The sequence below is a fragment of the Paroedura picta genome, chromosome 1, assembly GCF_049243985.1.
Source record: "Paroedura picta isolate Pp20150507F chromosome 1, Ppicta_v3.0, whole genome shotgun sequence".
NCBI classification, from domain to species: domain Eukaryota; kingdom Metazoa; phylum Chordata; class Lepidosauria; order Squamata; family Gekkonidae; genus Paroedura; species Paroedura picta.
This window is the reverse complement of record NC_135369.1, coordinates 141,161,326-141,187,793: the sequence shown is the minus strand read 5'-3', so window position 1 is coordinate 141,187,793 and position 26,468 is coordinate 141,161,326. Positions and strand designations below refer to the sequence as shown.

General features: G+C 42.5%; 1 protein-coding gene across 1 annotated transcript in view; it reads right to left on the bottom strand.

Moving 5' to 3' along the window:
- IMPG1 (interphotoreceptor matrix proteoglycan 1) overlaps positions 1-26,468 on the bottom strand; it is a 111,167-nt gene that overhangs the window by 52,488 nt on the left and 32,211 nt on the right. Inside the window, exons 3-8 of the mRNA XM_077313660.1 lie at positions 14,122-14,288; positions 13,887-13,915; positions 11,405-11,472; positions 9,545-9,603; positions 7,185-7,331; positions 1,301-1,359 (exon numbers count right to left, since the gene is read on the bottom strand). Coding sequence (XP_077169775.1) covers positions 1,301-1,359; positions 7,185-7,331; positions 9,545-9,603; positions 11,405-11,472; positions 13,887-13,915; positions 14,122-14,288 — 529 coding nt within the window. The remainder of the gene's footprint in view (positions 1-1,300; positions 1,360-7,184; positions 7,332-9,544; positions 9,604-11,404; positions 11,473-13,886; positions 13,916-14,121; positions 14,289-26,468) is intronic.

Here is a 26,468-nt window from a genome sequence, read left to right as displayed (position 1 = left end):
CTATTAAACAGTTAGAATTTGGGCCTAGGGTGCAAAGGGGTACACGGCAGTTGGTAAAGTTGTAGCTGCAGGAGACACCCCTCCCCCCACTCAGTTCTTCTGTCATGCAGAGAGAGAGAGAGAGAGAGAGAGAGAGAGAGAGAGAGAGAGAGAGAGAGAGAGCCAGGACTATTAATTTATTTGCAGGCATGTCATGGGCCCAATAACCAGGGAAGCAAACCTATTTTAGAATTTCCTTTGATAAACTGCTTAAAGAAAGGGTTTTTGTAATTAAAGATATGGTTAAAAACCCTTTCCCCATGCTGAGTTCTTCTGGCCTACGTCTATTTAAACTTTTGTAAGCTCAATACGTTTATAAAACTTTTAAAATCATCTTACCACCCTGTACCACAAGGGAGAGCAATATATAAATAAAAATAAATTAATTTTTTAATTTAAAAAATACAGAATATTTCATCCCTGACCTGTTTTTGCCATCACAATGTCTTCCTTTGCATCAAGGAAATATGGTCAGCCTGTTTACCTTAATCTCCCTAGAGTTACACTAGACCAGCCTTTTTCAGCTTTTTGACCATGGAGGAACCTCTGAAATAAATGTTTAGGCTTTGAGGATCCCTGGAAGTGATGTCAGCTTGTCATGCCCCCAGAAGTGACATATCACCAGAAGTGACATCACAACATTTGCTTTCCTTTTGCTCCCTGCCTTTATTACTACTACAATGGATGTATTGTGGAAAGTTATGAGTGTGGTCCAGAAAGTCAAATGTGTAGGGTCTTTCTCTCTTTTTCTCCCTTATAACAGGGAGACATTACTTGTATTATGGTCACGAGGAGCTTCCCCTCAATATAAAAATATGAAGCCAATATAGAATAGGAAGTACACAATGGATCATGCCCACTGATTACAGCAAATATAGGGAAGAAGCTAATTTTGCAAAATGGCTGTTCTTTCAACTGCTGTTCCAGTGTAATTTCATTTCTGTAAAAAGACAATTTTGTAAAAGACTATTAACTGTCCAGGGAACTAAAATCTAGAGAGGATGCAGGCTAATAAACAAATGGTAGAAAATATGCATATTAATGACCTTTTGAAATAATTTGTTTTCTCAGAAGGAATCAAAATTCCTTTTGCTTCTCTTTCATCAAGCCTCAAGTCTACTTCTGCTCCTAAAAACAAAACTTTCTGAAAATGAGAGGATTATCAAATACTAATTTATAACAAATGTTGCTCAATGAAAACACTTAGTGATGAGAAGGGAAACTTATCCTTAAATTGAAAGTGAATCATGTTATCACTTACCTAAATCCTAGAACTCGGATTTCCTTGAAACCTGCAAGTTTCTCAAATACTTTTTGCATCTAGAGAGAAAAAAGAAAGACAAAAGTTGATTATATGTTAATTCTTCCACAAAAAATTAAGAGAAAGTAGCTAAACAAGTAGTTATTCTCAGCAGACAACATTTCTTAAACAAACGTTCGAAATTCCGAGAGAATTCTTGGAATTTATTTCAGTTGTGTTGTTACTGGAGACTTTAGCATTTAATCTTGGACAAAAATAATGTGTTTTCTGGATTAATGGACCAAAGCAAGGTCTATGCTACAGGTTTTGCCATCAAGTATTGTTAACAATGTTATAGAGGGCATTATTTAAGTCAGACTTCAGTTTCCAAGATCAAGATTCACTATAGAAATTGACAGGTATTACAATTAAAGTGCCTTATCTCCTGCTGGTGGCCAAGGGGGACCTAGCAACCTTATTCTGAATATGTACAGAAGGCCTTTTCTCACAACTACGCACTCATAATGTGTGTTCATGTCAGCAACCCTACTTGCATACATGACCATTCTTACTTGTGAGAACATTACTCTAAGATATGTACGTATGGGGACACAGTCAGGTTTGCTCTCATATGTGTCATAGGACCTAAAGAACCCCCAAAGTCTTGGACCCAAACGTCATGGTGAACAAATATGTGTTCATTATAGGCATTTATTTAACTAAAATGTTTATCTCTTATCTTCACCTGAGAAGCCATGAAATCAGATTCCTGTAAAATAAATTTGTCACTGACATGAAGCCAAACATTTGATTAAGCTGCATCTTGTTAGGTTCATGCATCGCCAACATACAACTTAATAGGGCCAAAGATCTCTCTTATGGAATATTCACACCACTTTGCACACTTCTTGTGTTTGACAGGCTGTTTCTAATAGCCAACTATCTAATGAATAATATGTATGCATTAAGATACAAGAAGAGCAAGAACAAACCCAAGTAGGGAAGCTCTTGAGCAGTGCCAACCTAAACAGAGTCACAGCTTTCTAAGCCTATTGACTGAAACAGATATAGATGAGTAGAACTCTGCTTAGGAGGCTTCTGGAGGACATGCTTGAGAACTGTTGGATCTCACAGAAATGATAAAAGCTCACCAGTCAACCAGCCTAATGGACCTCTTATAAGTCCACTGACTTTTAATGTGGCCTAATGATCCATTTTAGCACATTTGTTCAGAGTGCTACTCTTGCCATTACTATCTAATTAGCTAGTCTGGGCCTGGGCACAAAAGGAATAAGAAAAAACACATTGTTAAGCACTTTGCACACAGCCCAATCCACTGAATAAAAGCTGTGCTGGAGGAACAGACTCATCGGATCTAAATAGAGGGTGCACAAAAAAGCGGCATGGAGTTGAGGTTGATGGGTCGTGACAAAAAAGCATGGAATTGTGCAGGTAATATAAAAGGCACATAGAATAGATCCTTTAGATGCCCCCATCCCTGGTCACTAGCAGCTTTTAGTGTAGGAATCAGCATTTTGAACTGAGCCCAGAAATGAAAAGTCCCATTTTCACTGAACCATCTTCAAACATAAAGTGCATTGTAACAACCGAGATGTCACCTGAGGGCTTTGAAAGGATTTAGGGCTGGGTCCTATTAGTGTGATTCCCTTCTTCATTGCAGCCTCCTTTGTCTACATCAGTCCCTACCCTAAATCAGCCCAGCATTTAGGGTAGTTAAAAGCTCTCCTATTTCCACATACTTGCCTCAGGGCTCAGGAGCACGCTGAATAATTCCTCCATGTTGGCTACAAACACCAGCCTGTTTTCTACAGGATGTTTATTCCCAAAACCTCACTGAGCTGAATATTTCCTATGACTAAAGGTAAAGGTATCCCCTGTGCAAGCACCGAGTCATGTCTGACCCTTGGGGTGACGCCCTCTAGCGTTTTCATGGCAGACTCAATACAGGGTGGTTTGCCAGTGCCTTCCCCAGTCATTACCGTTTTACCCCCCCAGCAAGCCAGGTACTCATTTTACCGACCTCGGAAGGATGGAAGGTGGAGTTGACCTTGAGCCAGCTGCTGGGATCGAATCTTCCTCTTTGGTGGAAGAGCTTTTTCAGGATTTCCATCAGGTGGCTGTTTAATGCCTCTGCTTCTCCCTCACTCCCTTTGCCAGTACAGACCTCTTATCCACAATCCCAGCCTCTTTTAGCATTGCTTCTACATGCCTCCCATGCAGCCTTTTCCTGCCTTGGCCCAGAACCAAGCAAACTGAGTGGGCTCCTCCCTGGGGTGACCACTAAACTACCCTGCTTTGCCCCCACCTAGGCCTGCCCAAGATGCCCATAAAGGCATTGGGCATTGCAGCAGTGGTTCTGACCCCACCAGCCAACACTGGCTGACCACTGCACCAGCAAAGGGAAGGCTCAGCATGACTGCTTCTAGCTTTGTCTACATCACCACTGGGTCCAGCTCTGACTTCCGCTACATCATGCCATCCTAAGCAGAGTTACACCTATCTAAGTCCAGGTCAAGCGGGGTAATTACTATACAAAAAACCCACAGCAAACTCCTGATCCTTGTTCTTGGCACAGGTTTGCTACAGCAGCCTTGTGGAGAGAAAGGTCAATTAAGATGGTTACTTTACTCCTGGCCAGCCGGAAGAGATGGTGAAGAAGATACGTAATCTTGCCAAGAACGATAAGATCTGCTCACTGTTCCTTCTGCATTAAGAGAGGGGGGGCACTTACAACTTTATGTCTGCACTGAATCCCCCACTCTGTTTTACTAGAAACTGCCTTGGGAAGGAGAAAAGACAAGTATGCACAAAGAGCAGGTCTATGAACAATTTAATTGGTGAATGTCTTGTTTAGAAAGACTAGCTAGAACAATTTCAGAGTTGTCAGAAGCAGTGTCAGCACATTTTTAAACATTTTTATACACACACCCCTCTCCTTACTGCTCTCTGGAATCTTACTTAATACACATAACGCAATCCAAACAATTGTTGTGAGGCAATCAATTTATAAGCCGTCAGAAATCAATAGAGTGCTACTGTAAGGAAAGATTGTCAGCAACTTTCTTCATAAATATATGTTATATTTTAAGAAAAGATTATCTGTAATCCCCTTCAACACTCTCTAGACAAACACTGCCTTTTTCAATTGATCAAGAATTCCAAGAGGCAAAGTATGTGTGTGTATGTGTGTATATGTGTGAGTGTGTGTGTGTGGGGGATGTCGACACCCTGAAAACAACTTCTGAGAGCAGTGCTTCCCATCCCTTTTTCATATTGACTTTTGCTTAACTTTCAGCTAAGCAACCCTCCCTTGTCATTAATTGCTGACTATTAAATAGCTAATGAAGCAGGCACTTAGCCTTACTAATGATCTAAATTCACCACCTCTGCTCCTACTCTATGAAGAGACATGATAATGCTCAGCCAACAACTAGAGGAGGAGAATGTGTGTGTCCCCCCTCCCCCCCTCCCCCAGTCTTCTGGCTGCTTCCTTTGAAATGGAGTTCAGACAACATTGGTTAATATTGTTCAACGTTCGTATTTAAATTGCTCATTAGGTTTATTGTAGGAATGAAATGACTACAAAGCACTGTCTATTAATTCCTGATTAGGCTCAAATGACTTTCTCTAATGGTGTGTAGTACGGCTAATGCGGTCTGCTGACTGGGTATCTTTGCAGTCTGTCTTTTGCTGCTGAAGAGATCCAAGCAACGTTTTTTAGTCAAGTGGGTGAACAGATGTCAGGAGGTACCTCTGGCTAAGGCTCAATTTGAACATTAACAAGGATGGAGGCAGCACACTGGGAGGAGCCCCTAAGAGGCATGCCCCATCACAGAATGCCCTTGGGAAATTCTGCATAGCTCAGTATTCATTTATTGGTTTGTTTACATTTCAATTCATAGACTGCCCTTTCCCAAATGATGGGTTCAGGGTGATATACAACAGCTGTATACATTTAAAGGAATGAAAACATAATAAAATTTAGCACTGCATAGCCACCACAGTTTAGCTGTCGAAATCAGTAGTTGTGATTTCTGTATGGGGGGGCGGGAGGGAGAGGAGGAGGGAGGCCAGCAGTATTTCTAGGCCAGCTTGACTCTCCATGGGATATAATGGAGGGATGGGGGCATCTTCTTCAGGAGCCCCTAGATGTGGACCCCTTGGACCAATAAATTCGAAATTTGGAGGGGAGTCAGGGAAGAGCCTCCTGGAGATACTCTGAAAGTTTGGAAGCTGTACCTCAACCCCCTACCCCCCCAGGCCCAGGAAAGGCAAGAATGCTGACATTCCTATTATAGTTTATGGATTTCCATGGTCACTGAAGCTGAAGTGGCCGAATCGGGCTCTTTGTGCACAAGCCTACTTGTGATCCCATAAGGGGTGGTGTTCAAAAGCACTATGCATCTATGATTCTATGCATAGGTATTGCAAAGGAAAAGTATGATTTTAAAAAATAGTGGGCATCATAAGACCATTAAACTGTTGGAGAAAGGGGATTGGTTGCCTGAATTGATTGACAGCAGCAGGTTTCCAGCAGCAGATGTGGAGGATAAGACACACAAAAAGAAGGCAGACAAAGGCGAGAGAACAAAAAGGTGAGGAGGGCCTATTTTTACTAATGTGTGGAAATGCCCTGGTTTTCATGTTCCCCTCCCCCTCCCATTCTCATCTGTTCCAAGGTTGTTTAGCTCTCGGTGTGACTCTGGCCTTTGAGGTGCTATCTTCACATGTTTTTGCAGTTAGGTGTTATAGCCTTGCTCTAAAACTTTCCTTTGTAGATTAAATTGAGTGTTCTGTGGGAATGGCTTTTGGCAGGTAAATTGTACACTGGTTGGAGGAGGGAGGCAATGCCTATATCAGGGTAGTCAAACGGCGGCCCTCCAGATGTCCATGGACTACAATTCCCATGAGCCCCTGCCAGTGAACATTGGCAGGGACTCATGGGAATTGTGGTCCATGGACATCGAGAGGGCCGTAGTTTGACTACCCCTGGCTTATATGAACCCTAGACTTAGCTTAGTAGAGTGTTCTTAGCAATGCCAATCTCTCATGAAGCTTCCTGATGTACACTGTCTTTGGATTTCAATAAGATAACTTTGGATTTTAAGAAATGCCTCAGCTCTTTTTCTTGTTCAATAGAAGGGTATTCCAGGTTTATGACACAGAAAACCTGAACAATACCATATACGAAGGTATTTGCCAAATCACAGACCCACTCTACTAAATGTGCCACTGAACCTATGATAAGTCTATGTTTAACTTGATGGGAAAATGAGATAAGCTAGACATTTTGGCATATGAAAAGATGGAATTTCTAAACTATGATGCTACATGACAAAAAAGAAAATATTAATGCAGAGAGTAATACCAGCACTGTTACAGATCCTATTGACAGCCAGAGTGTTCCCACGCATAGAGATAAACACATATCCTCTTAGTGGCTATTAGGTAGCCTGAGACAGGTCACCATCTTTAAGTTACAGTGCCCACCATAATAATGCTGCTATGGCATCAGTAAATATCTGTTCAACAACATAGTGCTACTAAGTATGATGCTGCCTTGTCTTATTGATTTGGATTTGAGGTACCAATTTGACATTGTGATGAAGCTTTTAAGAATGCATCATCAAGGATAAAATAGCTGACCTAGTAAAACTTTAGGTAACACCTAAGGTTTTCCATATTAATTTTTGCTGGATTATGCTTTGCTTTTACCCCTAAAAAGCTATATTATCTAAAATATAACTATTTGCTACACCAATGCATAACGTCAAGTGTGGCCTGACAAACAGCAACTATGTTTCCTATTATCCCAGTGCATTGCCATAGGAGTGTGCTATTCCTTGGACATAACTTTTATTGCTATTGGGTGAACTGCTCTTACTTGAAGCTGAAATTTGGCAGCTAGCTTCTGGTACTGAGGGGAGGTAGGATCACTCAGTTCTGGGGTGTATTCCTGGTTGATGAGGGTGACGCTGAACTCCACCATCTGGTCCCCAGAGACTATGTTTGGAACTTCTGGCTTTATTTCCTGAAAAATCAACAGGAAAAGAAACACATCTGAAACAAGCACAGCATATTATTTTCTAACATGTACGGCACCTAAGAATGGTTTCCTGGGAGTATGCTCTATTGAATAGACTTCAGCAGCATTCAGAAAAGACCTCTTTATGACTGTGCTGTTAGTCCTATATATTTGAATACTACAATTCCTTGTAGAAGACCCATTTCCTAATTATGGATTGATATTGTCATTATAGCAATCAGAAGCAGTAACTTTGTGATTTTCCACATGGATTTTCACGGGAAGGAAAGAAGAGGGTTTTTTAGAGATACTAACACTATCAACCAATATATGCATATACATATTTCTTGGGAAAATCTTTATTGATGCTTCTGATCACTAAGTTCTGATGCTAAGTGAAACATCTGAAGTGGTGTAGAATCATAGACAGCAGACTGAAGCAGATCTACTTGCAACAAATCTCATTTTATTCAACAGAGTTTACTCCCAGGAAAGGGTTTTAGGACTGCAGTTGCACTTGTTCCATCAAGACAAGCCCAGAATTTGTTACAGACATAATTTGTATGAACGAGTGGTGGTGGTGGTGGGGTGATCCCAAAATACAGGCCAGTTATAGAGGATGCTATGAGGCTTGTGAATGCAGCTATCACTATTTGGAGGTGCTCCTCATTATTCCCTCTCCAATTTTTCCTTAACTTTGTATTCTCCAGTTGCTCAGCAAACTACAGGGAATGTTTGCTTTTCCATCCCCCTTTGTAGCATTTGTAATCGCCCTGGATTATGTAATCAGAGCAGAGACTTGAAGAACAGTGGAGGATGAAACCATTGCTTTGAAGAGATCTGAAATATCTAGACCAGTGGTCCGCAACCTTTTTTAGGCTGTGGACCGGTGGGTGTGGAAGGGCGATCCTGCGGCCGCACATGCACGTTTGCGCATGCGGCTGCACTTCCCTCTCCCCATAATCCCGCAAAAAGAAGCTTGTGCCTTGAGGGGGGGGGCAGGGAGAGGGAGCCGCGGCCCGGTGGTTGGGGACCACCGATCTAGACCATTTACGCACAAGGACAACCTCTGCTTGCTGGTGGGTTTTAGAGCCCCCTCCACATAACATCGCCTGCAACACAAGGCTGTCCAGAGGCTGGCTTGCATTTTGCCCAGATTTGCCTTGGGATGAGGGAAATCACAAAAAGTGGAGTTGCCAATTTTTATCTCACATCCCATTGGTGATCAACCAGAGAGCAACCGTAGGCAAGCTCATATGGAGAGAGAAAGGCATGATAGTCTCTGCAGCATTGTCCCACCCTTGCGTCCACCCTCCCCTTTCCATTTCCTGCTCAGAGTAATATAAAAAAAATGACGCAGACTGCATTGCAGTGTGACCACAAAGCTACATTGTCAAACGTAAAATAAAGTCTTCAAAGTGTCTACAGTCTTTTGGGGATCAGGCAGGAAAGACACAGCCTCTTTTCTGTTTTCTGGAGGTGGGGAATAATCTGGGTAAGAGGGGGGAGGCGGGTGATTGAGCAGCCTTCTCCCACTCATACAGGGGTCTGAGCACTTTGTTTTTAAGCCAACCATTTACACAAAATGACTTTTTTGGCACCAGGGACCCTGTTCAGCATCTCAGAAATCCACCAAGATAGCAAAAGAACATGAATCCCAAAGGGGTGGGGGAATGCTGTATCATTCCGGTGTTTCGCCATAGTACTGGGCCGTGTTTTATTAAATTAAAAATGCACCTGTTTTCTAGCATTACTGCATAGCAATGTAGAAGTGCCTTTTAAAAAACAAATTAATTTCAGGGATCAGGGGGAAGAAAGTTTCAGTCCACAAGAGAACTGCTGTGCTGTGATTGGTAAGCCAAGGTCCGGGGTGGGGGGGAGAAGTTCAGATTGTTTTCCCTTTCAGCCTCATCAGTAGGCAAGATGCTGCGATGGGGCAGAAGGAAAATGCGGCAGGGGTCTCCCTGTGAAAAGGGCTGCAAATGCGAGGTTCACCATCCCGCGTTTGCAAGCAATAGACCACACATGTTTTACCCATCCATGTGGAAATGGTCCTATTATTTTCCAGAGCAACAGAGAAGCAACATTATTCACAGTAAGTTCACAGGAAAAATGATGAGAAAACACAGACATCATAACTTAAATTGATGGGAACCATTGGAATGCTAACAGTGTGAGTCGCTTGAGCAAATGCCTGGTGAGATGGAACATGTCCTCACCTTCACAGGAGGCTTGGTGTCATTGGCAATCTCTTTGACTAAGATGCCGGTAGGTGCCGCTGCATATGGAGGCAGAAAAGGGTTAAGAACATCATTGTGCTATAATTTATTCTTTTCCAAAAAGAGGAGAAAACAAATTAGCAGATGACACAACTAGGCAGCCTCTGCCTGAAAAGGAGCCATGAGTCAAAACACAGTTTGGCTTGTCTGCGACATGAAATGCAAGAGTGGACAAAATCACAAAGTAAAGAGTTTGTACTCTGTCATATTGTAAGAGGAGTACCTCTTTGTGGGCTAACAACTTTGTTGGGGTACCTCTTTGTGGGCTAACAACTTGTACTGACAGAGATCAGAGGTAGACTTCTTGTGAACAACTGGCCAAACCCAATGCAAGTCAGGAGCTTTCTATCTCTTGGAGTAGTCCCATCGTTGGCATCAGATTCTATGTGGGACTTCTATGTAGCATTTCACTTGAAAAAGGACTGTCCTGTTTAGCAACCCTGCAGCAGCTTTCGCAAATCCCTCAGACTGAACAAGTCCTTCCTCCCTTGCCTTGTGCCCAGGCCTAGGCGGTGAGTTGCCTAAATTGAGAATACAGTAGTATCCTAACCTGAACAGATCTTGTCAGATCCCAGAAGCTAAGCAGCGCCAGCCCTGGCTAGTAAATGGATGGGAGATCTCCAAGGAACACCAGGGTTGTAATGCCGAGGGAGGCAATGGCAAACCACTTTGGGACACCTTTTGCTTTGAGACCCCTAGGAGGTTGCTGTAAGTCAGCTATGATTTGACAGAACATTTCACCACCAAGAAGACTCAGTTGGGTTGCTAACCCCTGGCTGGGAAATGCATAGAAATTTTGGGATAGAGCCTGGGAGGGTGGGGCTCAGGGAGAGGTAAGGGAGTTCAGTTGGAATGTGATGTCATAGGCTTTGCCCACTGAAGCTGCCATTTCCTGTACGGGAACTGACTTCTGTAGTTGGGTGATCAGTTTTAACTCTGGGAGATCTCCAGGCCCTAGCTGGAGGCTGGCAGCCCTAAACACAGCCTGACTCTGTTCTGTGAATGAGGTTTGTATGCAAAAGTATTAATGTTAAACAGTTTCTGATCTTAAAAAAAAATGTCCACAGTGCAAAATCCAGAAAGGTGCCCCCTCTCACTTCATCAAACAAAGCCTTGTTTTTGAACAAATAGTAGGAAAATGCTCCCCTAGTACAGTTTGAGACTCAACAGTACCTTGAATAATGAAGACTTAGGAAACCCAGTCTAAGAATCAGCAGTCTAAGAATCTCTCTTGATAATGGTTTTTACCACTCCTGGCTTTCCCAAGGTAGTTTTCCTGGCGTCGTCTACATGAGCAGCATGAGCTGTTCCTGGGATTGTCCAGGACAAAAGGCAAGGGGAATGCATCTGAAATATTCTATGCTCCATGTAGACTGTCATGCCTATTCAGCATATGTAGTATGCACATCTATCACTTTTACTTTATCATGTAGTGTTAAGGCACCACCATCACATGCATCGTTAACGGCATCATGCTGCTGATAGACTGCCACCTAAACATTTACATCTATAATTGCAAGCAGCCAATTTTTTGTCCAATCATTTATTCTGCAGCTTCCTTTATTAACATTTCCCCCCAGTGGAAACAAGATGAATAATGCACAATTCTGCACAGTGAAAGCACTACGGAGTTTAACCTTTAAATGAAGCCCACTCATCCATGTGAAGAATGAGACTTAGAGCACAAGCATATGATGCCATTAGAGCATTATGCTCATGACACTCATAGCACTTCAGAATCTGAAATGATGCCTACACTACAGAATGTTCATGGACAGAAAGACATTCATGTTTATTTACCTGGCGTAAAAAAAGGAAGTTCTTCAAACTTTTTGCCACTCGTTTTCTCTGTTGAAATTTCTTCTTTCCTACCAAGTAAGTAATAAGAAATCAGTAAGGAATGCATGCTAGTTTTAGAATAAGTTATGTATCCAGCAAGGTGCTGTAAGCTTTTCTATACCAAATTCCTATAGCTGGGATCAGGCAAGCCCAATTCCGTCAAATCTTGGCAGCTAAGCAAAGCTGATCCTGGCTTAGTATTTGGATGGGAAACCTCCAATGATTTGGATGAGGTTCCTCTAAGGAACATTAGGGACCATGATGGAGTAAGAAACATTAGGGCAAGAAATGGCAAACCACCACCTCTGAATGTCCCTTGCCGGGCTGTCAGACAATCTTTGGATCTCCTGGCTACACTATCAATAAATTGTAATTACACTGCAGACTGTTCAAGTGCAACACAGTGACCCGTTTCCTCTCTGCCATTGTAAATCTTTCTTTTTGGATGCCTTGTGATGGGATGGAAGTCAATTGTCAATTCATGTGATAAGCTACTGCCTGAAAGGCAGCACAAGAGGCACCCAAAACACAGCATCCATTGAGGCCTTGCTGACCTATCCACAATGAAACACAAGCTCTGAAAAACATCTTTCAAAATTATTAATCTGCTTTTTTTGCATGCTGAGTGTAAACCAAGTACAACCAGCAGGATCGGACATCCAGTGAGCAATATGATGACTTGTGGACTACAGATGTCTGCCAACAAACAGAAATATCAAACAGATTTAGTTTTCTATCTGCTCTGGAAAATTATTCCAATATTATACGTGGCACCTTGGGTGCTTGTTATGTCATGAAGGTTTGTGGAGTTTGAAAATCAACAAATTATAACCCATGTTAATTAGTCTTTTATGAATGGGAATGCAAAGGTTCTTGACTGTCTGCCCATGGGGGGAGGGGCACCAGTATGATATACTGATGCAAACGAGCTATTTATTCATTTATAGGGCAAGTGTAATGTAGTCAGGAGATCCTAGAAGTGTCTGGCAGCCAGACAAGGGACAATCGGAAGTGGTTTCCCATTGCCTGTCTCCGTGTCATGACCCCCGTGTTCTTTGGAGGTCTCCCATCCAAATATTAGCCAGGACTGACTCTGCTTGGCTTCTGAGATCTGACAAGATCAGGCCAGCCTGGGCTTATGCAAGGGAGTATAATGGAATACTATATTATGGGTCAGCAAAATATTCCAATTCTGATAGCAAGTTAAAGGATACAAAATATGAGGTGCTCATTTCCAAACTAAATTAAGATGTATATTATTTTACAGAAGAATTACAACTTTCTACTGAAGTTAAAAAAAATAGAAGGGTGGAACTTATCAGTTGATAATAAGATAAGACGGAACAGACCAATAGGTCTTCAAAGTGGGGGCTATCCAACTTTCTTTAAATCATCCATTCTGTAAATGTTGGCTACCTGGAACCTTTCATCTGGCAATGCTTCAGAACTTCAGCACATTCAAAGCATGCTTACTATGCTATGGAAGTATCAGAAGCAAAGCTGGAGTGGTGGGCAGAGGAAACTGTAAGAAGAAAAGAAGTCTGGGCATCAAGAGGAAACCATGTTCTTATCTGCTTCTCATTTAGAGGTTTTCAAGAATGGTATTTCCTGGTTTCCAAAGGCATAATGGGGATATGAATACATTATTTTGGAGAATGGTAATTCCTGGATTCCAAAGGCATAATGGGGATATGGCTACATGGCCCTCCCATAATTTTCTCTATATGTTCAGCTAGCTACTAAAGTTCAGTTTAAGGTCTTAAGGTTACAGAGAGTCTATTTGTATGCTGTATTCTCTTGCTTGCCCTGACCTGGATAGCCCAGGCTAGCCCAATCTTATTAGATCTTGGAAGCTAAGCAGGATTGGCCCTGGTTAGTATTTGGATGGGGACCAACAAGGAATAACAGATTTGCTATGCAGAGACAAGCTATGGCAAACCACCACTATCTATCTATCTATCCCCCCACCTTTTACATAACTTCAACCTTGACCTTTCCCCTTAACACTGCAGTTTTTTTAAAATCAAGTGATTCCAGTTAGAAAGTTCTTCAGCCCACAACATGTAATGCCTGAATATTCCTCTAACTGTCCTTGGCACAAGGTCGAGAACAAAACCTAAGATATATTGTTTGAAAGATTGCTATTCTGGACATTTCTGCGAAATTGATTAGGGTAGCAGAATGAATTTGTTATGAATAAAACATGAGCAGAGGATGAGTCTGAATCTCAAATATTTAGGTGTGTCACTCATGGAAGATTCTTCAAAGAGACTACATGACTGTATCAGTGTACCTGTAAGGCATACATGCCATCTACTTTGAATCAGGGGCCATGCATAAACATGTGTAATAAAATTCATTATTATAAATGTGCAAACCTTACATTCTGTTAATAAAAAGCAAGAGCATCAACAGGTGAGTACTATATTTTTGGTTTACTTACCTATCCTGGAAAGTTCTTTGTTTAACTCGCTACAAAAAAAGATTTTTTAAAAAGAGGAGAGGATTAGTTGTGAGTTTATTCAGCCACAAAATGGAAAGCTCCAATTCTTGATGTTGCTTTTTATTATATAGCTATTATTCACTTTAATGTCATTTTTAATCCTTTTAAAAAGCACACTATGGCTTTTTAAAAGAGACATTGATCTGGGCTGGAAAATGCACCCCTCAGCTCTTACCCGTTGAATAATCTCCAGATGCTCCTGAGAATTACTGAAGTTTTTCCCAATGTCAAATATGCAGAAAGTCTCTCGCTGGCAGGCAGCAACCCAGTTCTGATACTCTGCCGCATCTGGGATTCGGTCCAAAAAGATCCGGAAGGCTTCCCATACAGCTTCCTGGCAAACTGAGACATCAGAAAGAGAATACACATGCTTGACTAAGCACAAACATTTATTCAGTTTTGATAACAAAAACCTCAGTGTGACTCAGAGGCCCTTCTGATGTATCATTGTATTCCTCCCCCCACATCTTCAGCCTTATGTTCCACCACACACTCTTGTCCACCACTTTGAGACTCCTTCAGGTAGAGAAAAGCGCCATCTAAGAGCTTCTTCTTCTTCAGTAATATCAGGGCTCTTCTTCTTCTTCAGTAATATCAGGGCTCTCTTAGCCTCTCCCCTTGCTCCCCAGTTGCTCCCCTTGCCCAAAGTCCCTCGAGGCTGTGTGCACCAGCATAATGCAGATTGCCCCCTTCGATTTTTTTTTTGGGGGGGAGGGGAAAGGACAATCAGTAAATTGTGCAGGTAACAGCCTTTTTTCTTTCTGGAATCATTCTATGAGCACAAACCTAGTTAGGAGAGAAACTCTTTTGCTTCAAGGAAGAAATGTGCAGTATGGAACTAAGCAGGTTAGTCAGAAGAAAGCTCTATTGAATTCCAAAGGCTGCCCGATAAAATTATCTGTTATGTACACTTTGGATTATAGCTTTACTCATGTGACACTTAGTACGTTAACTAGGGAGAAATTTCCCATGAGTTTGCTGGGGTTTTCTTCCAGAACTATTCCATTAATCAGACATTTGGATCAATGAGAATGCTCTTTGCAAAGAACTACACTGATGAGAGGAGGGAGAAAACTGGTGACAGCAAATTTGGGTTATATATGCAGAAACTTTTTCCCCCTAGAAATTTGTCACCACTTAGGTAGCACCATCACTTTTACCCTCAAGAACACTCAGTTCATTGCGGCATTCTCCCATGTATTCTGGTGGATCTATTTTTGCGGTTTGTCAGTTCATATGATTTGGAAAATGTATAGCTACTAGGAGGACAAAGGTGTCCCATTATAGTGGGAGACCTCCTGGCCCCTCACCTCTGCTACCCACTGCTGCTGTATGGTGCAGAAGCAGAAGAAATTCTGGAAGACAAAAGTGATGCTGTGGTGATGTCTCCCCCCAGTAGCAATTCCCCCATGTTGCTAGATTTTTTCGAGGACTGCTGGAGCATCCCAGAGATACACAAAGCCTCTCCTAGTTTTGCAGCTAGGGTGGCACTGTGGCATTATGTGATGCCTCATGACCTCTGACTCCACCTCCAAAAGTTCTGGGAGGGATTCCCAGCCCTCAGCTGCATCCCTAATTAGCTCCTCCACTCCCACCCAAAGAATTGACAATGCCAATGCAGTAATGGACATTTGCTGTTGATTCCTTTTGGAAGTAACCATTCCCTACGTTCCTGTCTGAAAATAGTTTGGATTTTTAAAGAAGAGTGCTTAAAAACTGTATTTAAGGATAGAAAAGAGGGATAGTTAGTCTATTGATTCACACGGCTGGTCTTGTCATACTTGAAAATGAAGTCTCCAGACACAAGGGCAGTTGCTTCCTTACAGCGGTGCCATGTCACTTCAAAAGCATGGACTTCTTTCTTTAAAAATATCTTGTTTTTCAGATGAGATTTTTCTTCACCTCAAGACTGCTTCTCTCCTTCATTACATTTTTAGAGTAGCCAAGATACTGAATTAGCTTCAGGTTGCCATTTGCCAAAGGAAATCATCTCCCATCGCTCCACAGAAATCACTGCCCAAACACTGCCTAAGATCATCACACTTTGGATAATGAGGGTTCTCATGTACTGAGCTGCGGTATATCTCCCCTCCACACTATAAGCAAAAAGGCACTATTGTCCATAGGGTCCATCATGTACCATCTTTAGTGCTCTAATTTATGCTTTATCCCCCCCCCTCCATAATCCACCAAGAAAAAGAAAACCCTGAATTCCTTTATGCAGATTCCCTGTTGAGTGACTCCCTCTTTGTATTTGTGCTCTAATTGGCCAAAAAAGTTACAGTGTTCTTTCTCAACGATGAACAACAACTACATGCCAAAACTGTAGCAACGGTGCAAAACAATAGCTCACGCAGCTGTGACACAAGCCATCTACTGCTGGCTTCTGTAACACCTGGGGAAATAAATGCAAACACTTGCAGAAAATGAAGAAGACTGGGGAGAGGCTTCCTAACAAATACACAGTCGGCTGAAGATTGCCTGGCCCGGAGGAATGGCTCTGGCGGCAGCTCTGCTCGGCAGGTTCTGTTGGCAGGCACTCGCAATTAATAGGACAAGCACTACAAGGAGGGATAACGTGCCTACAAATATTGAACAGCCTGCTGTTCAAAATTGAGTGCATGCGTGTCAGACGATGCTGGTCGACTAATTCATTGCTAACAAAGAAAAGCCAGGAAGTTTTCTTGTATCACACAAACCACTTCAAAAGGAAACCAGGACCTTCACAGAGATACACATATGTTGGCAGTGGAATCCCGCCGCCCCCAATGCTAAGCAGGATTTTATGTTTTTAGCCAAATGTTCTAGTGGATGGAAAGAGTAACCTGAACTGCAGGAAAACTGGGGTTCCCAGTCTGAGTGGGGAGCTCCTGGAAGGACTGATTATCTCCAGACTAGAGAAATCAATTTCCATGGAGACAATGGCTGCTTTGGAAGAAGAAGAAGAGTTGGTTCTTATATGAGTCTCAAAGCAGCTTATAATTGCCTTCCCTTTCCTCTCCCCACAACACACACCCTGTGAGGTAGATGAGGCTGAGAGAGCCCTGATATTTCTGCTCAGTCAGCTCAGGGAGGGTTTTTTTGTTGCATCGAGGCCTATTTGCCATCTATTCCTATGATACAATTAAGCTGGGCTCTAGCATTATATTAATATGAGCAAAGTGGTTCATCAGACCAGTTATGATGATAGGCAAAAGATGCATATCAGAAGGCAGTTGTGGAGACATGTTGGGTCTCACCACTTGTCAAATCTCTATCCGGTTGAGGGGATGTGTATGAAGAGATTGGTTTAATGCTGACTTTGGCCTCTGTGTTATGCACTGCCAAGTCAAATCTCTCATATATGATCAAGAGTTAGTAAATAAGGTGGATCTGGCTTTCATGACTTTCAGCATGAAGAAGAAGAGGTATCTATTTTGCAAATTACTACAGCTGGGTATGCAGTGCTTCACCCACCTAGTATTGTGGCGTGGAAGAGTTGCTATAAGTCCCAATTTCATGACTGATGTTGGCAGGATCCTGGGGATTGTGAATTCAACCAATTGTAGAATAGATTCCTACTTCTCTGATTAGCAAAATCTTGTGGTGATAAGGATTTAGTTAGCTAATATACTCAACTCTTTCCTTTAAAAGAGTGATTGACCAAATCCTCTGAAAGAAAGTATTATTCAACATTTATTCTTAAAATACCATACCCTGAAAAAAGGCAGATATTACTGGGACTCAACCACTGTATTATTCTACCCCAACTGGCTGGACCCATTCAGTTGGTTGAGATGGGTTTCAATGATAACATCTATAGTGATTCCTGTCCTTTCTGGCATTTTGTCTACCTACTTGACAGACATATTCCTGCACACATCTGCTATAGGTCCCATAAAGCTTCATCTTGCCTTATATGTTGTTTATTACATTCAAGAAACCATTGTGATAAAGTTATCTGGAGATATGGAATGTGGAGTCATCAGCGGAGGTATGCATTTTAAAAAGATTTCGTGGGGGTGGATTTGGATTTCAGTAAGTGGATCCAAGCTGCTATTATGGATTATTCTTGTCCCTAGTACTATTGCAAATTTAAGTTTTTAAAAAGAATTCAAAATTTTGGGACCCTTTTGGGGGTCATGGGGGTGGCTTGTTCTCAGGAAATGATACCAAAATTGTATGGAACATAGTCCTGTCTTCCAGATTTCAAAAGAATAGGATCACATTGTCCAATGCTATAGGGGCCAGAACTGTTCCCAGCCATCCTAATTGCTGCATTGTTATCTGTAGGGAAAAGGGTCATAATTTCTCTAAGGTAAAGATGCCAATAGCCAAACACACAGGAGGAATCACTCGTAAAAAGCCTTCAAATGCAAACAGAACCAGCAAGAGAACTAATGTCAAACCACAGAAAGCAGAAAGGACCTAGTGTCAATGTGGAAAGCCCAACAGAACCAATGTCAAACCAGAGAATCGAGTCAGCATGATTTGTTAGTTCTAGTGAATATCTGATCTCATTGTCTGGGAGACCTCCCATCCTCTTCTCTCTTTCCTTTTGCCTAGAAATCCTATAATATTGAAGGAAAACAGGTTTGGGAATCTTAAAATATTGGCCCTGAATATTCAGAAATATTGCTGGAATTTTTCAGGACTTCATTAGAAATATTCCAAAAAAATAAAAAAATAAAACCTAACTATGTCTGAATATATGTCTGAATATAGTAGTAGTACAGGCACCAGTAGTACAGTAGTAGTAGTACAGGGACCATTTTTCAGGTGTCTTCCAAGTCTTGAGGGGAGAATTAGTGGAAATTGGTTCAAAAATTGTATTTGTATTTACAAATTGTATTTGTAAAAATGCCACTAAGGTATTTTATAGATATACATCAGGACTGGAAATATCTGAGTTCACATCCCTAGTCATCAGTATGCTAAAGACACCCAATTCCTTTTTCCAAGATCAAGTGAGACAATGTAGTTACTGAACATATATTTGAAGGAAATAAGGGGCTGGATAAGGAACAATTATATTCACTTATTTTTCCATTGCTCCTCTGACTAATTTTTTTTGATTGCATTGGCTCTGAGTATTTTATTGTTATATTGTTTTTATTGCTATATGCCATTTTAAATGATACGTCCAATCTAGTTATCTTGTGTTTTGTGGCTGCTTTGTTGCTGTTGGCTATTATGTTACTGTTCTTTTTTATTTGTACACTAGGAGGAAAGCCCATTTTAAAAATGGGCCACAGAAGGGTGGAAAGGCCCCCACAGACCAGGGTGGGCCTGGCAGCAAGGTCCGCAGCCAGGCCAGCATGGTGGAGTGAGGGTGGATGAATTCCTCCAGCTTTTCCAGCAGCCAGGAAGCTTGAGAGTGCAGTGTGGCCACATGCACAAGTGGACTTCTCTGCTGTTCCATCAGTCAGAAAGGTGGAGAGCATGGCACGGGTGCTGTAGTGCATGGTGGAGTGCACCTGGACAGCAGTTCACAACTCCCCAGATTACTTCCGGCCAGCTCTTCCTCCTTACACCAAATGCCAGGAAGCAGCATGGAGGAGGAGAAGGACAAGGGCAGGGAATAGCTTCTGATTGGCCATCAGTAGGGGGGTGCCATCACCCTTATGGGGGCATGGCCCCAAGTGAGGGCCAATCAGAGCCCTGGCACATAATTGGAAGGACCATCCACTTTTTATGTGGTATGATTTTTTTTTCTTGGAAGCTGCCTTGAAAGGGGGGTTTTTTGGCTGAAAACTACTGGGTGAATATTTTCAGAAATTAATTATACAATTTTTTCCCTTTACTTATTTAAAATCTTCACATCCTGCTTTTCCTAACAACACTATAAAGCAAGCAATTAAAACTTTCTAAAACCACTCAGAAAAGCAAACAGCAAGAAAATACTGCCAACTAATATAGCAACAAAGCCTTAAGATGCAGAGGAACAAATGGCAAAAGCATCCAAGATGCTAAAGTATGTGTGCATGTAAACACATACACAGGCAGAGTCCCTAAACCGCTAACTACTATTTTTTGAAAGCTGGGTTGTAAATCTGTCTTTTCGCTGTCTTGAATCTGTTCATAAATATTTACTAATGCTCAAGCATTGCTATGTTTTGCAAGTTGTACACTTTATTTCTGCATTTCTTGACTAGATTAATTCCATTCCACAGACAGAAAAGAAATTGCACTGGTTTGCAGCTTATCAGCAAACGCTGTAATTTGTTGATATGTGTGAATAATTTTTAACCCAACTGCAAAATGTTATGTGACAAAACATGCAGCACTATTGCAGTGTATCCTGAACAGAGTTATTTCCTTTGAATGAACTGGATCAGTAGGCATGAGCTGAAGGTATAACCAAATGATGCATTATTCTGTATGTATATTATATACATTCTAAAAACACCCTTACAGAAAACCTTCACGCCTTCTCATGAATATATAAATATGAAAAAGAAAAATATGAGAAATTGCTCATCCATTTTCTTATTTTCTGTAGCTCAGGAAAATGCACTATTATATTTAGTAGACAAACTCAGTTCATTTCCCTATACTCTGAGGGATCAGTGATAATTCCTTTATAATTCCTAAAATTCTTTTATTTAGTTATTTATTTTATTTATAATTTGATTTATACCCCACCTCTCTTGACTAGGACATCTTGAGGTGGCTTACAAGCAATAAAAACAGAGTACGCCATAAAACTGAATAAAACCTTCCACTGCATCTTCAAAACCAAGCTCACTCAGGCACAGCTCTTCCACGCAGAATGTACAGTTCTCAATGCTGGGCGGGACCCCAGTTCATAACTCCAGACACCCCCCTGGCCTCAACCTAACTCCTGGCAGAAGAGCTCCATCTTACAGGCCCTGCGGAACCTTGGAAGCTCCATCAGGGCCCTTCGCTCTTCTGGGAATTCATTCTACTAAGTTTTCAGCCTTGGCCCTGGTCGAGACCAGGCAAATGGCCCGGGGGCCTGGGACCACCAGCAGATTCATACCCACAGAGTAAAGATTCCTGCAGGGGGCATAAGCAGATAGGTGGTCCCTCAGGTAGGTAGGACCCAAACTGTGTTTGGCCTTAAAGGTCAAAACCAGAACTTTGAACTTGATCCGGAAGCATATCAGCAATTCTATAATCCCTAGAACCCACCAGTGAACAAAATGCCATGAAAACAATGCTACAAGAAAAGAGACTCCACGTGGACCCCTCGTAATGATTCCAATGTCACATTGGGTGTCTACATAGCAAGCTTTTGCTATAGGGTCTAAACTAATCAAAAAATAACATCATGTACAGCAGAATCGCAGACATGCTGAAAGGAAAGCCATAGACGAGTCTTTCTCAACCTTTTTACTGTTGAGAACCCCCTGAAATGTTCTTCAGGCTTGGAGAAATCCCAGAAAAGGTTTCAGCATGCCACAGCTTCCTGCCATGCCCCCAGAAGTTACATATCAACCAAAGTGACATAACCAGGCCACTCCCACAGCACAGGAAGGTGAAAGCAAAGAAATATTTTCAGATGATTTGTGAACAGAGTCATACCTGCACTCTGAGCTGGCTACCAATTTGTTCTTCACCAAAGGGAACCTGCAAAAACAGGTCCAAGGCCGGCTTATGCTGTTCCATCACCCCCATGTCCACCCCAAAGCCAGAAACAAGGCCAGGACAGGCCTATGCTGCTCTGTCACTTCCATATCCCCCAACACCAAAAACAGGGTGAGAGTAGTTCAATGCCACTCCATTAGTACTTACCTCTTTAGACTCTAATCACTACCATGAGCGATGAGCCTAAGCCAGCAAGGATTTGCATAGCTAGTGCCCCACCCATCCCCTTCCCATCATTGGCCATTTGGGGAGGAGGGAAGGCAGGCTGACAACCATATATGGTCATATCTCCAAATATATTTCACAAAGCCTGGCTGAGAAAACCTGCTATAGACAGTCTTAGGAACAATACAGATATTTTAATTAACTAGGGTCAAAGCCTAGTCAGAGCTTGGTGGCTTGGTGGAGTTGTTCAGTCTGTTTACAGTTTAAGGCTTTAAATATTCTTTATTTAGATCTTCCTGCACTTTCTAGACACACAGGAATGATGCTGAACATGCTGGTCTGTCTGTTTGTACCCCAGAATACAAGCAATTGCTTGTAAGGGCTGGCCATAGCCCATAGCCCAGGAGGGACACACCTGCAGAACTCACTCCCCCCAAACTGCATTCTGCAAGCCTCTACCATAGTATCTAGATCGCTGCTCATCTCTAGATTATAATGATCAGCTCTGCAGGCAAAAATGGCTACTTTGGAGGCCAGACTCTGAGGCATTGTATGATTTTGAAGTCCCACCTCCAAACCTCCAGGAATATTTCTAACCCAGGGGTAGCCAACCTCCAGGTGGGGCCTGGAGAACTCCTGGGATTACAGTTCATCTTCAGAATATAAAGATCAGCTCCCCAGGCAGAAAGGGCTACTTTGGACAGGATTGTGGTGGAGAAAAAACATTTAAGGCCTCCCACACAGGTTGTTGTTGAATTGAAAGACTTGAGGCCTACTGTACAGGGTTGTTGTGCAGATAAAACAGGAGACAAAAGAACCTCCGCAACAGCATCCAATTTCATCTGCAGAATAATGCTAGGCAGTAGGCTTCAAATCTGCAGAGTTGTGAAGAAGAAATTCACATGGCTTGGCTGTGTCTAACCCCCAGCCAGAGCAGTATTTTAAATGAGAAGGGGTTTTTCTGTGGCCTCCCTGTCAGCCTACTGTTTGGCAGAAGGGGAAATCTCTCCCCCTCAAAAGGAATGCCCACCCCCATGCTCTCAGACTCCGCTGCATTGCTCTCGGAAACATCTCCCTCCCCTCAGTCAGGGGCTGTCAGAGGCTCCTTCGCAGCAGGCCTGAAGGGAGGGGGGAGGGGGGCACTCTGCAGCCTCCTGCCAGCTCTGTCAGGGTTCTGAGGCAATTTACAGTTGGACATGACAGTTAGGGCAGCCTTGTGGCAAAAAGGGATGGCGCAGCCTGTCCAAGCCTCTGTTCTCATCCCCCTTGTCAGCCCTACTGACCTCCTCTCACTGCAGTGGTCAGGGGCTGACTGGCAGTGATGTCTCCAGATTGCCCCTCGTTGGGCCAGGTGGGCAGGCCCTATCAGAACTTTGGCCCAATGATTGGGCCAACCGCCCACTTAGCCCTTAGGCTCCGCAGGTGAGGGCAGGTCGGGAGGCGCAAAGCGCCTGGAACTCTGGTCTGTCCGGTGAGAGCCCAATTGTAAGGCATGAAATGCCTTCCCGATTGGGCCCTGACCCGACTTTCTAGAACTCTGGTCTGTCCTGGTGAGGGCCCAATTGGAAGGCGTGAAACGCCTTCCTATTGGGCCCTCACCTGGACCAGCCCCACCCACTCTCCGCCCACTTGTCCCTTAACCAATTATGTATACCACTTCCCAAGCAGTTACAGATATCGCAGACAAAGGTAGAGCCATTTTCAACATGCATAGATCAGACTACATCCAGGAGGCTCAGAGACAACTCTCAAATATTGCTTTTTACAAACATCTGAACATGAACCCGACACAGGAATACAAAAATGTACTAACCAAGATTATAAAGGAATTACCCCTACACATTTCAGGAACACATCCTTTCAGACATGCCACAGGAATCTATCTTCTACCCAAAATACACAAACCCGGCAACTCAAGACACCCCATTATCTTAGGCATAGGTACTATCATTGTGGGGATATATTGGTAGACATTCACATCTAAGAACCTATGTCATTAATTCTCCTAGTTATGTGCGTGACACCACAGACTTTCTGAGGAAAACACAATCTTTGAACAACTTTCTAGAGAATATGATTTTAGCTAACATTCCAACATACCACACTAATATGGTTACAAGCCATAAGGAACATGATTTCTGACAACACCACAGCTGACCTTGCCACCAAACTGTGCCATTTTGTTTTCACCCATAATCAATTTAGAGTTTGTCAACAACTTCTTCCTTTAGATCAATGGCACAGCCATGAATGAATTCACAGACACCATGAGTGGACATGATTGCTTTCTTTAAGTATTTGAAAGTTTGTCCCTTGGAGGAGAGCAGGGCACAGTGCCTATTGGCAGCAGAGAATCGGACCCCCAGTAATAGGTTTAAACTATGTGTATAATGGTACTCGCTAGATATCAGGTACTGAATGTATAGAGTCCACGTAGAATTTTAAGGGATAAATTTTGGATTTTATGTGTTTATATTCGATTTTTTGTATTTTTGTATTAGATTGTAACAGAAGTGACATCACCAAAATTGAGCAGGGGGCAGAATAGATTAGCCTGTAGGACCCCTTCCAGCTCTGTGATTCTATTGTGGAAACCTACTGACTGACAAACATACCTACATGCCTCCAGCTACCATCCTAAAGATACCAAATAATTAACTGGATACAGCCAGAGTCTATGCTACAGCTTCATCTGTTCCAATCCTACAGTAATTCTCACCTGAGGGATCTACCAACAAACCTTTTTGGAACTAAAGTGTCTACCTGATGAAGTCAAGAAACAGATTAACAAAGCCAGAATGGTACCTAGAGGAAACCTGTTGCAAGACAGGACTCAAAGAGACAATAATAGAACACCACTAGTTGTCACCTACAGCTCTCAACTAAATCCAGCGCAATGTATCATCAGTGATTTACAATCACTACTGGATAACGTTCTCTTTCCTAAGTACTGGGAGACAAACTTTCCTTGGAGCAGAGACATCCCCCAATCTCAAACAACTCCTCACTCATGATAATACGTCTAATTTGAACATGGACACTGGTACCAGAGCTTGCAATAAACCCAGATGCCAACTTTGCTGCCACATACATCTGGATAACACAATCATTGGACCAATCAACAATCACACCACCTCAGACTTATTCATATGCTCATCTTCTAACACAATATATGTTGTAATATGCAAAATCTACAGTGTGCGTGATTGAACAGAATATGAGCTGTGCACTTCAGTTAGAATAGGCACTTCCTGATGGTTTTTTTCAAATAATCTCCGACAGCATCCAGATTTATTTATTTATTTATTTATTTATTTTATTTTTCACATTTATATGTGAAATTTATATGTGAGATTGCCTCAGTTGGAGACTTCTCACTCCTTTGAGTACATTTCTTCCCTGCTTGTCTCCAGAACAAACTGAATGAATGCAGAACAACAGTTAGACAGTTAGCTAGCAGTTATTATCTTTCTTCTTGTTTCTCTTCTTAATAACTATTTTATTCTTTTAAGCAATCTGGTGCTTCATACATCTCTTTGCTTATTTAAACTCTGCCAGCAGTATATGTCATTAAATATCAGCAATGCCCTTCAATTCTCTATGCAGGGCAAACAGGTCAAACCCTATGCCAATGGGCAGAAATCTGGCATCAAGAATCACAAGACTGAGAAACCTGTAGGACATTCCAGGACATTCAATGGGTAACCTGAAAGTCACAGGATCTTCTGGAACAGACTGAAAAGGGAAATTGCTGAGTTGCAGGTTATTGCAGTACCCAGAACACTGGAATCTCCCAGGACTTAACAGGAATATTAGTTTCTTCTCTCACTACATTTCCTTACCTTATTTGGGCCATTTGTATTCTCACCCATGTCCCAGAGAGCTAACTATCCTCTTATTTGAAATACTAGAAATATAGCCCGCTGTATGAGGGATACAGTGGGCGCTAGGAACTCACAGTTTGGCATGTCCCGCGGCGACAGCTCTCCGCGGCGGCTCCCTGTAGCGTCGGCTCTCAGTGGCGTCGGCAGCAGAGGCAGGGAGGCTCCGGCAGCCGTGCTCCGCACGACTGCTGGGGGCTCCCTCGGGTAGCGGCCTGACGCGGCGAGAGGCACTTCGCGCCTCTCGCCGTGTCAGGCCAGGAGCAACTGGGGCTGGGAATCAGAGGGACCAATCGGCAAGCGCGACCGATTGTCTGTCCAGAGGAAGGGTCCAATGCGGACTCTTCCTCATCACGGACACATCCCGCCCCAGAAGGCCTTAACGAATTATTTAATCCGCGGCGCCCGCAGCGCCGCAGGCGGTGTTTAGATTAGAATAGTAGATTGTAATGAATAGTCCTATGATAAGCATGCAGATATGAGAGAATCCTGCTGATTAATTATCCTACATAAATCTATTAATGTGAGGATGTAGGTCACTCCAAATCTGCCTTTCTCAACTTTTTTACCATTGATAAACCCCTGAAACATTCTTCAGACTTCTAGAAACACCAAAGGTAGTACGATCATGCAGAATATGGTTTGGAAGGATAGCCATGTGCATGCCCACCTGAGGCCCCGCCCCTTCCCATCCTTTCCAGGCCTATCATTGGCTATTTTGGGAGGGGAAGTGACAGGTTAACATGACTATATATAGTCTTATCACCTGATAATTATTTAACACATTTTTAAAATATATAAAAAATTAACTCCTACCCATTGGGTAAACTCTTCCAAGGGCTGTCATGAAATCCAGGTTGAGAAAGCCTGCTTTAGACCAGTGATG